The 15460-nt window shown below is 40.2% G+C and overlaps 2 protein-coding genes across 3 annotated transcripts in view; one reads left to right on the plus strand and one right to left on the minus strand.

Moving 5' to 3' along the window:
* LOC131882592 (UDP-glucose 4-epimerase-like) overlaps window positions 1-739 on the plus strand; it is an 8439-nt gene extending 7700 nt beyond the window's left edge. For both annotated transcript variants that reach the window (XM_059229790.1, XM_059229789.1), the window contains exon 3: window positions 152-739. In XM_059229790.1, coding sequence (XP_059085773.1) covers window positions 152-516 — 365 coding nt within the window. In that variant the 3' untranslated portion in view covers window positions 517-739. The remainder of the gene's footprint in view (window positions 1-151) is intronic.
* A 4442-nt stretch (window positions 740-5181) lies between these two features.
* On the minus strand, window positions 5182-11245 carry LOC131882015 (chymotrypsin-like elastase family member 1). The gene is made up of 6 exons (XM_059229032.1): window positions 11079-11245; window positions 7624-7747; window positions 7347-7553; window positions 7006-7280; window positions 6369-6575; window positions 5182-6272 (listed from the first exon to the last, which is right to left on the minus strand). The coding sequence occupies exons 1-6, from the start codon at window positions 11242-11244 to the stop codon at window positions 6025-6027; spliced, it is 1227 nt and encodes a 408-aa protein (XP_059085015.1). The 5' UTR covers window position 11245; the 3' UTR covers window positions 5182-6024.
* Between the last annotated feature and the right edge of the window lie 4215 nt (window positions 11246-15460).

Raw genomic sequence — 15460 nt, forward strand, 5'->3', positions numbered from 1 at the left:
AACATCACCCAGCAAGGTTGAAAAAAAACAGTGGGAAAACATCTCTTGGGACAACGATAGCGGACTATTACTCTTCCATAATACCCAGATCATTGTTCCACATGCGGCAAGATCAANGGAAAATTCATGAACTATCCATTTTGATTGCCAGGTGGATACACAACTTTGATCGGCAATTGGCTCAATTGCCTTCAAACGGACCAGGAATGCATCATCTACGGCGATGGGGAGCAAAGACGAGATTTCACGCACATTGACGACGTTGTGGACGGCCTTGTGGCCATACTCGAGCAAGGAGCTTACGGCTATGAGTTCAACTTCGGGAGCGGCCAAAATTACAGTGTTAACGAGGTGGCTGCCATGTTTGGGATCTCGCCGAGATACGAACCAGCCCTTCCCGGAGAGGCCCGAAATACGCTCAACGAGGATAAGACTGCCGCGAATGTTCTGGGTTGGTTGCCGAGAAGAAACCTACCGAATTACATCCAAACCAATTGCATAAAGTGCTGTTTGTAATTTTAAAATTGGATTGAGACAACTGTAAAATGTTTGAATATTGCTTTTTAGCAATTCTCTTTTGAAATTCTTCACGTATTCAAAGCCAGGATTTTATTACAATCAGATGGAAGAGACATACTCGATCCACATTGAACCTGGCAAGATCTCTGAAAGGTCTGTTCATAAAATCTAAGTTCGTGTCCACTTTTGAAAATATATACACCGCGTGTCCCAAAAACGATTGTCCTGACTTTTCAAACACGATTTTCAGTATCTTTTTTCAGTTTTCACAAATCAGTAGAAGGCTACGACTTTTGGACTTCAAAATAAAACTGGCTTTCTGTGACTGTGACTTACATTTTGTTGTCCAGAACAATAACCGCGAGAATGGTGCCATCTGTCTTCATGAGGGAGACACCTGGCGAGGAGATTCAGCTTGATCATATTCAGCACCAGCCTATAAATTGAGGTCATATTCAACTAAAGTCTTGATAGGACCCGGAGAGTGGGGACCCTTCCCCTGGGCCACAACTGTGGCTAAGTGGCAGATTTCCTTAAATATTAAGGGGTTATTCCGGTAGGTTGGCGCATCTACCAGATCAATCCGGAGAACAATTGCCCCTTCTCATTCAAGATTCGGGGTAAAGACCACTGAAAAGCGGACGGTGCTCCTATCAACGAACAACATGAGGGAAAACCGCTTTATCCGTTCCTAAGCCCTACTATCGCAGCGCTCTGGCCCACACATAAGATCCAACTACGGACTATTTTACAGTGTCCAGAACATGTACCCATCCCCCCGACCAGAATTGCCGCCCCTTTACTAATACATTAGGCCGCGTATCAGCCAGCTGGCTTGCTAGGTCCGCTCCAAGTGTTAAAAGAGATGGTCCACAATTTGGACCTAGTCTGGAGGGCCCTGGATCTCGCCTTCATGCAGAATGTCTCCTAAGGGGTTTTACTATGCCTAGAGCGCTATGCTATTGCCAAAGGGGTTCATGATGAATGCAACATTTCATCGAATAAGCTAAACGAGCAAAATAAAAAATCAAATCCAAAATCGAAAGTGAAATACAAAGTTATGCCAAGTACAAGATAAAAAACTCATATCTGGCCAATCTTTTTGGGACACCCGGTAAATATAGAAAAATGATCAGCTTCCCCTCACTTGGTGATATCCCTCAAGATTTTGGACACAAACCTGTTTTTAAAATATTATTGATTTTCTGACTTTTCAAGGTACATTCGAAGTTATTTAACGGTTAAAAATGGATTCATTTAAGATTTGGAAAAGAACCTCTGAGAGATGTGCAACTTCAATATGAACAGGTAGCAAACAATGCTCGGATTAGTAGTCAAGACGAGCTTAGAATTGCCAGCAAAAAGAATAACATATTCTTTTACAATAATTTTGAGAATTCCGTAGAACTGCCTGGGCTCAAAAGTGCATCGAATTGACCTCTTCCATATACTTGCAGTTGAATCTTGATTTTCGAATAAGTGGTTAGTATAGACTCCAAAAAGAATTATTAAACTTTTCTTTCAAATATTTTGCCCTTTGGGGCCATTTTAAGTTCTCGGCTTTTTTTAAAAAGTTCCAAAATGTAACAACTTTCACTGATTAACATCATTACTGAAATCTGGCATAAATGTTCTAATTTGTTGCATTTTCAAACTTGGATGAGTCAACACTTTTAGGACCTTTAGGCCTAGGAATATAAGCCTTGCCTAAAATACTGCATTTTTATTGAGTACCTAATCATCCGCAGTGAAATTGCTCAAGTATTTCCGTACCATGAGAGGCCTGGAAACAGATGATGAAAATGTTAATCAATTGCTTTATTTTATCTATATAACTTTTATTTAAACTTTTTCAATGGAACTGTTTTGGGAGAAGTTTTGGTTTGAATTTTTATCTCTCCACCTCATAGTTTGGAATTCCTTCCCGTGTCTGAACCATATTTTTACGAATCTGACTGACACACAATGATCAATTAACAACTGCAGACAATAAATTGTTTGTGGGATGAAATGAATTTGGCTGCTTTTTTGATTTGGATCAATGCTGCCGATCGAGTGCTAATATAAGTGGAATTGAAGTTAGTTTGCCCAGTCCTGGGCCACATCCTATGTAAATTGATGCAAATTTTGCCCGAAATTATGTCACATTTGAGGTTTTAAAAACATGCTTAAATACAGTACAATTTCGAGAACTCGGGATTACAATTTTCCGTTTCTTAGTTCCTCTTTTTGCACTTTTTATTCAATTTTTAACCCTTTTCTGCACATTCTTTGCATTTTCGTGTTAACTTTCCTGCAAATTTTTGGGCACCTAAAGTTATGGCTGTTTTGGATATTTAACCCCTCGGTACTTGTCAAGAATTGTCCAAACTCTTCGGCACCTTTCCGATCATCCAATTTAGAGAACAGAACCGATTATCTTCCCCCATGGAATCATCCAGTTCAATGGCATCACACCATATCTTCCCTCGAGACTATTCCATGCTTCCACAGCATAAACAATGTATGACTCTCGTTCTTTCCCCGCATCAGCATCAAAATTGGAACACAGCCACATCTCACCAATGCTTCCATTTACCATCCCATATGCTCCCGTCGCAAGTGCCTGACTTCAATTACTGGAGCTTTCGAAACCAGATCCACGGCCAATTCTACATTAATAACCATTTTTTAAACCTATGGTATCTCGCCATAAAATATTTTCAGGACAAACAAATTCGCGGTATCGTTACCATCAAAAACGGCCTGAATCTGTGCCTGCCTTGCATCTCGAGAAAGGTGATATCGGCACGCATCTTGCATTACTTACTCCTACCAAAGAAGCATTGATGTTGTTGAGATGTGACTTCACGAGGTCCACAAGGACCCTTAAAATGCAGCGAATTATGCTTTTGTATTTCAAACACAAAGGTTTAGGATAATGGATCTAGAGTTGATACAATGGCTCTAATTAGCACGTCACTGCAATCGACGATTTTTTTTGTATTTTTATTTTTTTAATATTTGGATTGAACCTGGCCTGGCCAGCAAAGCTACCAGTATCGTCCAATTTATTTCCGATAGGCCGTATCAGATTGGTTCTCCGTCTGTGGGCGTGGTTAGCGTCTAAAATTTTCCTTGAGAAAGGTCGGGGAGGAGAATCGTACCGGGTTACCATCTTATACGGTACATACTTGGAAACTGCGCTTACCACTACACCACGTCTCCTCCTAAGAGTGAAATTTGTGTGAACGTTTGACAGTATCCTGACTTTGGAATCTTTGACTATAGGATCTTCAACTTTGAGATCGACTATGGAATCTCTGATTGTGGGATCCTGGACTTTCGGATCTTTGACTTTCGGATCTTTGACTTTGGGGTCTTTTACTGTGGGATCTCTGATTGTGGGATCTTTGACTATTTTTTGTATTTTGAGTGCTAGGGTCGGAGGGATGAGCCTCGCCCGGCCAGCGAAGCCAGCCATCACATCGTCCTTACACTTTTTCCGATAGGCAGTGTCATAGTCCGTATCAGATTGGTTCTACAGCTGTGGGCATGGTTAGCGTCTAAAATTTTCCTTGAGAAAGGTCGGGGAGGAGATTCGAACAGGGGACCTCTCTCGTATAAGGAAACTGCGCTAACCACTACACCACGTCTCCTCCCTTGGGATCTTCAACTTTGGGATCCTTGACTTTGGGGTCTTTTCCTATGGGATCTCTGATTATGGGATCCCGGACTTTGGGGTTTTTTACTATGGGATTTCTGATTGTGGGATCTTTGACTTTGGGATCTTTGACTTTGGGATCTTTAACTTTGGGATGTTTGACTGTGGGGTCTTTGACTTTGGGATCATTTATTATGGGATCTCTGGTTGTGGGATCCACGACTCTGGGATCTTCAAGTGTAGGATCTTCAAGTATGAAATCTTTTGGATCTTCGACTTCGGGATCTTTGACAACAGGATCTCTGATTGTGGGATTCTCGGCTTTGGAATCTTCGACTTTGGGATCTTCGACTACGGGATCTTTGACCTTGGAATCTTCGACTTTGGGATCTTTGGCTACGAATTCGCTAAGGTGTAAGGTGTTTGGGATCTTTGACTTTGGGATCTTTCACTTCGAGGTCTTTGATTGCGTGAACATCGACGTTCTTCTCTTCGTTGGTTGATCCTTTGATATGTTTTATTGGGCCCCTTTTTGATTCATTTTTTTCTCTCAATAAGGGTACCGCAAGATGCCTGGTCCTAATCAGTTTAGCACTCAATGGCCAGGTTTTTGGTTAGTATATCAGCAAAGAATGATATACATGGCCATTAAAATAACCCCACTATTAAAGAAATGTTGCTTTACGGTTGCCTTGTTTATAATGCCTAACCAAAGAAATTCAATGCCAAGTGCGTGGCTGTTTCAATTACTTAACACCGGTACATGAACACAAAACGTAAGTCACATGTGGTTTGGGAAGGGCGCAGGTCTATAGTTACGTATACACAACTTACCCAATTATAAAGAGATTGCAAAATGTGTTTTAAATAATTGTAAATGAGCCTTACTATCATGGAGCCATAACAAGGGCAGGCATTGACAAGATTTTGCTTCCATATATGTATTTTGACCTTTGCACCGCAATTTTCAACTTATTTCCAGTCCATATCAGCTTGGCCATGAATGATCTAATGGAGTTTTGGAATCGCTATGCTATCTTGTTCAATCATAAAATAACATTAAAATGGGTTTGAAATGCCAAAAAATGTAGTTTGGCGTTACGTAGATGAGAAAGTTTGTAAAGTGTGCTAGAAATGAGCAAAAGTGTCCCTGGATATTGACTTTGAGATTACAAAAAGCTAGTACCGTTTGAGATCATGAGGTGATTGAATGTAGCATCTTTAACTTGAAAAAGGTCGGTCAGTAGAATTATGCCGTTTCTCTTGAAACTAGCACATGTTTATTCTATTCGACTCGAGTCTTGTTCTGTGAGACAATGGAAATGATAGTATGTACCAATACTGAGTATTCCATTGCTGAAGTCAATAGAGAGTGTAAAGTACCGGATCAGATTTCAGTTGTGTGAGCTAGCCAGGCTGCGCCACAATCGCGGCAAGAACTACCATGATTTTAGCACATCCAGTGCCTCCAATTATTCATTGACAAAATTGTTCGCCGTCTTAGGGTTCGTTTTCGTGTTCGTGTTTGAACAACTATTTTAAGCCATTTAAGTCTAAAATGCATTTGCTAAAGATAACATTACATGGCAAGTGACAAAAATATTCAAAAAAACACAAAAAAATACGGGTGCCAACATTTTGTCATCAGTAAGAAGTGTGGTGACACTTACTTCATGGTAGTACCAGAGGGTGCATTAGTATGAAATTTCAAAGATTTACACTTCTCTATTGAGTGAGATCATCGGCTCATGTTCTTTCCATAAGACAGGGATATGGCACAATATCTAAACGTGATGATTTACCCTCATAATTACTATATGTAGTAAGCAAGGCATCAAAGGCAATTCTTTTGGAATTCAATGTTAGTCCAATGTCCAAATATGTTCCGGCTCTCCTCCCATGGTTTGAATGATCCAAGTGCGATAGGCCCGGACATCTGTGTATACCCCGGCAAATGAGGGTCTACCACAGCCCATGCCCCACGAAACCACACCCAAAATGGTTGGTACGCCATGCTTGGGACTAAGCACTTGTCGGCTTTTGTGCAACTCGGTTTGGGAGTGTAGTAGATGATTCACCATGGAGCTCGATGATTGAACCATGGGACGCTCTAAAGATACCAGAGTTCATATATTACTAGTTATGTTATAATCTCTTACATCAAACCCGGCCCCCTTTCCACAGAAAATTAATCATGCACGCTTACTTTTTTCTTGGGAATCCAAATCCGACCACAACAGTTTTCCACTACGTGATCTCTGGCGATCTTTAGTTCGAATCCGAAGACTAATCCCGCGGACTTTGGAGGTGGTGGGTGTTGATGCATTGTTGGCCTGGCTCTTGATAGGAACCAGAAGGGTCAGAGGACCTCCGCTGTCTCCTTGACAAGCATCTCCACCTCCAGCTAACCATCCTATTTAACAAAAAAAGACCATTAGCACCATATTTTCTTGAAAAAGTAAAAAAGATAAGTATCAACCAGGCAATGAGGCGGTGAAAGGTTGAACGCCGCGGTAAATAACAAGATCTAACCTGAATATGTTTATATTCGGGACTTCGACCATATACTGAACAAATCGCCAATAGATGGAAGAAGCATGACAAAAGTAACCATTGGTGAAATTAACTACCATCTTATTGAAAAACATTCCATTACTCTTCAATTATCCCAATGCTGACGACGTTCTCATCCGAGAGTACATCGATTTTCAAGCATTACTTTACCCTCCCCACTCTTTACCAAGGTGACAGAGAATCCAGATCAGGTTGATCCAAACATTCAAATGTCTTTCTTGATCTGATCGACCAATGAGTCTAGGCTTCTTATCATGAAACCAACATACCAGCACAGATCATCCCGGGCAAGATCCGGGCCGTTATTGAGAGATCCTTGTACGCTCCTCGACACACCTCATAAGGCACATAGGGAACGAGGGCTTGTCGTACCTTTGCGGAATACTCTCCTCTCTCCCTGAGCGTTCCCCAACCCGTCACGTTGAAACGGAGTCCGGTCACATGCGTGCCTGGCCGGGCCAACACCGCCGGTTGCTTGTACCGATCGAATCGGATGTGCTGAGCCAACTCCAAGAGTGCGAGATCGGACTCAAACGTCAAAGTACTGCCAATCAAACAAATTGAGAGACCATATTTTGGGTTGATCACCAGAGTTCAAGCCAGATCTTACCTGAAATTGGGATGCGTGTGTATTCTGACCACGGCTGAGAGGACCTCTCCGGGATCCTCACTATTGCGATCGTAGTCGCCAATGCCAACGAATAGTTCTGTGGTGGCTTGGAATTGCACACAATGAGCGGCCGTGAGAACGAAACGATCCGATATCAGGGTGCCCCCGCAATATGTGTAGAAATCATTTCCGTCACGGTACTTGATACTGAAATGAAATGAAGACATGCACTATCTGAGGCCAATTTGGTTAGGAATACTTGTAGGGGGGTTCTCACCTGGCCAACCATGGAGCATCCCCATAATGGAAGGGTTTTCCTCCGACCACTTTCTGTTGGCGATAGAAGGACTTGGCCTTCTTAACCATCTCCGGGACGCCCGGGGGCTTCAATTCTGGTAAATCTGGAGTACAAAGCAGATAGTGCTTTCACGGTGGTTTAAGCGAGGTTTGAGGGCAACACCATTAATATTCCGTTAGAGAATTGGCAGACAACATGTCGACCTTCTCGATCGTATTGTTGTATCTCGTTGAAATGAGTTTTCATGCTTGAGTACTTAAATACGTGAGTTGAAAGGTACCGACCGACGTTATGCACTTTTTGCCTCTGGTATTTTGGGAAATTACGTTTTCTAATTTTAGCCATCGTGATTCCAACATTTGTTGAAAGATTTACTTTAGTTTTCCTCTTGGTGTTCCATCTCAAAACGTTCTTAACTTTTCATTTTAAATAACCATTGATCCTAGGTTCTTGTACTTCGATAGATATTTGTATTGTGACTCAATTGCTCCTTCCTCGTACGACCAAGTTCTGATTATCGTTAAAAAACATGGTTAACGATGAAAAAAATACTAAAGAAGAATATCTTTTTGCTTCGTCAAAGTTGTCAATACGAATCGTGATAACAACAGAGGTAACAACAAGGCAAAAAAGAATCGGAACCATGGTAGCCATGCAGCGCACCAATAATGTTTAAAAACAGTGGCAAACTGACTTTCGGAATCTTCTAATACAATCTACTTGCCTTGTTAATATTGTTCTTATCTTTGATTCCGTCTAACCAGAAAAACCTTCGGTCCATAAGATTGTCACCTAGTTAGATTTCTTTAAAAAGCTGTGTATTGATAGAAAATGAATCAATTTAGCTCATTTCTCCCATCAGACCCGTGTTAAAAAAAACAATTAGCCTCTTCTAATCTTGTGAAAGTATTGACTTTAGTACTTTAATTAATGCCATAATTCGCCTCACATAGATCTCGGACAAACCAAACTCCATTAAACGGCTCTCACAGACGTGGAACAGTCCTCGTGGATCTTGCCGTAAACTTTCATCCTCGATCAATTGCAAGCGATTTGTGCCTTTTTCATTAACTTTCCGTTCACCCACTAGCTGGCAGTCATAGTTTGAACTCTCAAAGGAATCATTGATGGCTCTGATAGACGTCTTGATTATTTGAGCAAATGGTGGAATTGTTTTGATCAAAGTAAATCAAGAGTAGTGAATAACAAAATTGTTTATTCTAAGGACTAACGGGTTTCCCATATCATTTAAGAATTAGTTTTAGCAAAGCAATAAATCAAGTTGTATTTTCCTACTTCGAAAGAAAATCCGGAAAGTATGCAAGTTTTAATAGTAAGAAAAAGCTTAAGAGTTCATTTTCCCATTTTTCTTAAATTCTAGTACACATTTAGTGCAATATATTGGCTTCTGATTGAGAAAGCATGGTGGAATGCAAGGCAATGTAATTTTTCATTGCTTGCATGTGTTCCCTTTCGTGATGATTAGACCTGAAAAAAAAACTTTTTCACGTTTTAGCCTCTTTGGTGGAAAAAAATTGAGCCAAATTTCCAACTTTTTGCCAATTTTTTCACTTTCTCGATCGACTCTTTTTCGATCTTTTTTCACGATTTTTCCCGTTTTAAGACATATTTTTGCCCTTTTATTGTCATTTGGGTCCTTATACCCTTCCTTCTTAACTTGTTGTTCCTCGGTGTAACCTTTTTATATACTTTTGTTCACTATGATCAGATGAAGGAATTAGTCCTAAGACAGAACCGTTAAGCAATTATTTCTGGTTTGGGTTTTCATTGGCCTTATTAACCACTGCAAGGAATGTAAACCCCGGCATAATCAAAATGAAAGACTATGATTTGTCTGGCTCCTGCCACTTAAACTCTGAACAATATTTGGTCTACATATGAATAAATATATCAAATGCAACTCCCTTTTTTTCTGCCAAAAAATCTTTCGCCCTAAAAACGCAACCTTTTTTTCGAGGTCTGATTATGATAATAATGACAGTTCAAAACGGTTACAACAGGTCGAACATGTCCCAAGACATTTTATTAGAAAACAATAACGCATGAGATAGCTTCATTGGACGAGGCTATAGAGGTTGGGCAGTGGCTGTAGAGGCTTAACGTGCGTTTTAAGAGCACCTTGAAGCTCTCAAAAATCTAGGCTAGTCCAACTCTCTTCTTTCTTTGGCTCCATCATTGTTCAATTTACTGCCCTCAAAGATTCGTATTTAGTATGTAGGGGCGGTTTTACACTAGGATGGAAAACTGAGATTGAATCAGGTTTGAGGATTGAAGTTGGAGTTGTGCTGGGGCGAGTTCGGCAAAAGACTTGAGCCTAGCGGAGGACTCCAGTCTTTCGCTGTACTCAAGTCGAACAAAAAGACTCAAACACCAAAAACTCGCCCCCGCACTAGTCCTACTCCGATCCTCAAACCGGATTCAATCTCGGTTTTTCATCCTAGTGTAAAGCCACTCTAAGTATTGTTCCAGTAGCAGGATTTAAGTTTCTTTAACTGCTAGGGATTGAATTCCCAGAAACGGTAAAGAATTCTCCGACAATGATGATATCAATGTCGTTTTGGAAAATGTATTGAAATTAAGGCTGACAATAAACATAACAAAAAAAATTATGACAAAAACCAAACAGAATTTGAAAACATTTCAGTTATATTGTATGTGTCATTGGTCGTAAAATTATTTGCTGGGATAATAACAATTTCAATCAATTTAGTACGAAAACTAAGAAGCGTAAAAAGATTATGTACTTTTTACTTCTAAGCGCTTCTGTTTCAGTCATTTCGTTTAGAATCAATTTGATTCATTGTTTTAATCCAGCATTTTTTTAAATTACACAAAATTCCTTTTCGACCATACAATTTCTTCTTATTTTCATATTTCTTTTATGACCTGTGGCCATATTTATGGATATTGCTGCAACTAAATCTTGTGATAAATTGGCTGAACGAAAAAGTTGACTTACATGGTTATTTGTACTTGATGAACTATTTTGGAGCACTTTCCTTGCGCACCAATGCTAAAGAATACTTTAATTGATTATCTGATTATAGGTCAATATTAGGAATTTGTTGATTTTTGGACATGTAATTGGCATTTTAGCCATGCCGTCATCAAGAGTGAGGTGACATACGATTTTACATTTTTGGTGGCGACAGGAAATTCTCCAAAGGTAAGATTGACAAATACAAAGAACATATAGGCCAGTAAGTTACTCTCATATCCAATTTTGATATGCTAGCACTTAATATAATAATTTGCTTGTTAATGACTTGCCGAACTCTGGCTAGTTCGAATATTTCGGAATAGCTGAATGATACCGCTAATGTTTCTGAACGCCCATCCCATTTTTGTCCAAAAAGTTCAGTCTCCAATTCGAATCACGAATTTAACCCAACAAAAGTCCCATCTGAGCTGACCTGCATATCCATGGCTAACCAAGGGAGTGCACATCCAGCAGAGTGCATTGCTCCACGAGCAAATTCGGGCGCAGAACTCCTCCGACATTGCATCCACCTGAGAGCCTGAACCCATGAGCAATGCCCAGACCCCCCAAAGAAGCAACAACGAGACACGTCTGCCCATGTCGATGAACTGTGTCCAACTGAATTAGGAATGGTGAATGATTGAGAAGAAGGTGTGGTAGATCCTTTTCTGCCCTGTCCATCCTCCGGTGTTCTTCTCCTTCTCTCTCTTTCCTTTTCTGTCGTCTTCTCACTGAAAGGGATGCACCCTGTAATTTGACTGCGAAGCTTGGGAAGCGACTGAGCTGATCGGCTCAGGCTAGTGGTAATCCGGTCAATCCGTCAGATTGCATCTTATCATCTTTGCGTCTGTTCGCAAATTTGAGGCGCCTGAGCGAGAGATCATGAAATGGAAGAAGGTATCTCAGCAGAAAGCTATTCAATGCGTACATGTCAAGGGAACCAAAAATGGAGAGCCACGCCCATCAGTCGCTATTCGTGGTGTCGGTTATCGGTCTGATACTGCTAGCCAAGAACATGTTAATGACGAACTTTCTTCTGTAGTTATTTCGGCTTTGTCAAGCATAGGATTTTGAGGCTACATTAAGGCAGAAGTACAGGCAAAGAGCATCATATTCGTTTTCAACCAATGTCCTGATGATTGTGGGCAGCTTTTATAACCAACAAAAGATTGTGCGAGGAGGTGAAATTGCCGTGAAGATCCTGACTCCTTCTAGTTTGTGCAAGATAGAAATAATGTAATAACACTTTTCCTTCAGCCTTTTGCAAATTGTGCCTCTTTCATTCTTCATTACCCATACCCACTGATCAAAATGCTTTTAGATAACTGATTTGGTTTTTAATGGCCCAGAAATACAGCTTACCACTTTTCAATAAGTGTATCCACGATATTTTAGACATATGGATTTTGAGCGGATCTGCCCGCCCCATTGGTCTGCTCTGGGTCAAAGCAATTCTGAGCCACTTTTAAAATCAGCTACTTCGATTGTTTCCATCTAAGGCCAATCATTTTAATACTCTCTCCTTGTAAAGTGGCTTGTATCAAAGTTGTGATGTCAAACGCATGGGTAGTTGACCATGAGCAGGCCGACAGTTTTAATTTCATGTTACGATTACTACATACCTTTGATCATAGACAAGCATAGTTTTGGGTTCAAATTTGGCCATGTTTACCTATTCGACGAGATGTGATCCTTTCTGGTGCTCAAGAGACTAAACATTCGTTTCCGTTCGCAGTTCACATCTCTAGATGTCCGTGGTGTAGCCCTTGGTACATTCGTTAGCCTCCAATGTGTTCTTCCATGAAGCCTATTCCTAGGCTGTAAAGTGATTATTGTTTGCCCGTAGGAGCGACATCTGTCTTCATATACTACACAATCACTAGAACTTTTGAAGAATCATATACGTAAATAAAGATGTTGAAGGTTACACATAGCCTTCTCTCAGAACTGTATTTTTTGTGATATTGATATTGGAATCAAAAAGGGAGATTCTAAGATGCTGGAGCCCCATTATTGGGCACGTTTATTGGTTTCGTTTAGGCCCTAACAAAAATTTCCAGTTTCTAGACACGAAACACGGACAAACTCCAAAAAACTGTCCAAGGCTAGTTGATCAGCCGATTTTAACGATTTTTAGTTGAAGTGAATCACTAACTTTCTCCTCCTCCTGATTATCTTATCTGGGCATTTATACTTTGGGGGGTAGCGATCGAGAAGATGGTTCAAACTGTTTGCTGAGGCTACATGGAATATCATATTAAGGGAAAACATGTGTAGCAACAGCACATCTGCTATCGAGTGGTTTAAAGTAGTGGTGTGTTTCGAACCGGAATGTCAACTTTTTTTTAAGCCTGAAGAAATACAGTTAGAGCTCCATACTCAAGTGAACAAAGGGTACAGAATTGATAACCAAAGATCAGAAATGAGTTTGGAAACAGCCCTCGTTCGAGTCATAGAAAGGCAAGATATTGTTTTGCAATTCAGTTTAACGTGTCTCCTCTTATTATTAGTACTATTCACTCGCGATGAGAGCCTTAACTCAGGCTAGTAACTCACTTCAATAATATAATAATATATAGAGGTTTACTTCAGGATTGTGGTTCGGGCCAAATGATGGCTTAAGGGATAAATGGAAACTGAATGCATCAGTGTGACAATGACTGTTCTCACAAACTCGCCCTTAGGTGATAGCTTGTTTGCCTTGAGGGCCCTTTAAGACACTCCTATGTTTATAGTGAGGAACGTTAGTTCCAAGTCGTGATGTACGCTCTATTATTGATAAATCAATGACTCTAAAGCAGGTTTGCAAAGTGTTTGGTGTGAACCAAAGTGGTCAAGCCAACGATTCCCACGCAAGAATGAACTAATCCGAAGTGAAGGGACTTTTGGTCGAAAACAGATTAGCCAAGACTTGATAGTATTTCAAAGGATCAAGTAACAGTTGTCTTGAAAAGCATTGACAACATTCATTAATCGAACCCTTTGATCTGTACTCAAGAAGGATGTTTTTGAGCAACTCGAAAGTTGTTTATAGCTAGCTTTATGCATATATTTCTAGATGATATCCGAGGAGAGTTGAATGCATTTCTAAAATTTTGTTTCATGATGGAAGTAAGGAATATACATGTCGGTCATTTATACTTTCTAATGTGCACAAGTTGAAGAGTAATGTTTATAACGAGCCAAAACACCCCGTTAGGTTCGATAAACGTTTTTCACCGAACGGTTTTCGTTCTTAAATCATTTTAAAGATCATCTTGATTTGGTTTTCTTTGAAATTTGCTCATAAGCGTCCAGTATTCATCTTTTCGTCTCATGCCTGCGTGAAAAACCAAAATCTCTCGCAAACCAAAATCCTCCAAATGCAATATGGAAATCCTGAAACATATTGCTAAAGTGAAATACGATGCTCCGATTGAAAGTGGTTTTTTTTTTCAAATTTGGGATGTTAAGCTGAATTTTAATGCTCGTGATAAAGGATAATTACAGTCCATCTAACCATGATCTTTCCGAGGGCTTGATTCAAAAATTTCCCATGGAGCTAGCAAGCAAATGTTAAAGTTCTGAAAAAGGGAATCATTACACCTTTACTCAGTACAAATTGGGTTTCATGTAACTTGGATGTCTTGGATTACTCCACTCCTGGACCAGGTTTTTGATCGCATTTGATCACATCAATCAATTCATTGATGAGGAAAAAATGTACAAATAATGTTGGTGGGATTCAGGTATCAAAATAATGAAGTTCCAAGGGTAAAGCTATCCCTGAATTGAATAGGCAACATCGACGGTGATTCATTTTTCCAGTTTGGTCGTCAGCGCATAGACAACAAAGAACAAAAGAACAGGTGATTGGATGCTTCCATCGATTTGGAGCACATTGACATTTAAATGAACACTCACTAAAATATCCAGATCCATTAGTAAAAGTTGTGAAGCCAGAACAATTTTACCTTTCGTGCAAAGCTGTCTGCCTACAAGAAACATCGATCTCTTCTTGAGAGTTATAATCAGACAGATAATCAACAGTGTCTTGCACTGCACATTCCCCTTGAGAGCTGCGTTGAATGATGAAGATCATGACTGGGGTGTTTGTTGTCATGGTTTGGTTGGAAGGAAACCGTATGCTACAGAACTCGATTCGATCGGCTGAGAACTGTGTCCACCTCCCCTCCCCCTCAATCGTCAGGGTAGTCCAACCATGTTCGTTATTTGTCCCCTCTTGATCAAGGCATGCCAAAACGCATTGTAGTACTTTAACCAAACGAGTGCCTACTACTTCAAGACGAGTAACTGGTCAGGCCTTTTGGCACTCATACTCATGTACCTACAATAATTTTAGAGTCCGAGATGAAGAGCTCTATCATGTTGTTCTTATAGCTCAAAAATGCTGGTTTTAGAGTCAGGTTTGGAATAAACGAGGCACTAGGGAAAACGCTCTTGATTTTGCTTCTTGTATGCTACAATGTTGTGCCTTTTTTTCTTTTCACTTGTGTCTTTGGATCCGAAGGTAAGGCCTAACCCGACGAGAAAGCCAACCATCTCGCCATCCATTTCAATTCTGATTAGCAAAGTTATAGCTATCATCAGAATGGTTTACTTCTTGTGGGTATGGATAAGAGTTAGAGTTTCCTTGATGAGAGTACAGTTGGGGAGGAATTCAGGGAATCAAAAGATAAAAAATGTGACAGATTGATTCCATTCTTCACAATATATTTATACTAGGGGCCTTGCTTCCGACAAATGCCAGGCATATCAGGCAGTCCAAACTGAGAAAAGAAGAGCCATACTACATTGCCAGGCCGACTTTTTATG

The sequence above is a fragment of the Tigriopus californicus genome, chromosome 6, assembly GCF_007210705.1.
Source record: "Tigriopus californicus strain San Diego chromosome 6, Tcal_SD_v2.1, whole genome shotgun sequence".
NCBI lineage: Eukaryota > Metazoa > Arthropoda > Copepoda > Harpacticoida > Harpacticidae > Tigriopus > Tigriopus californicus.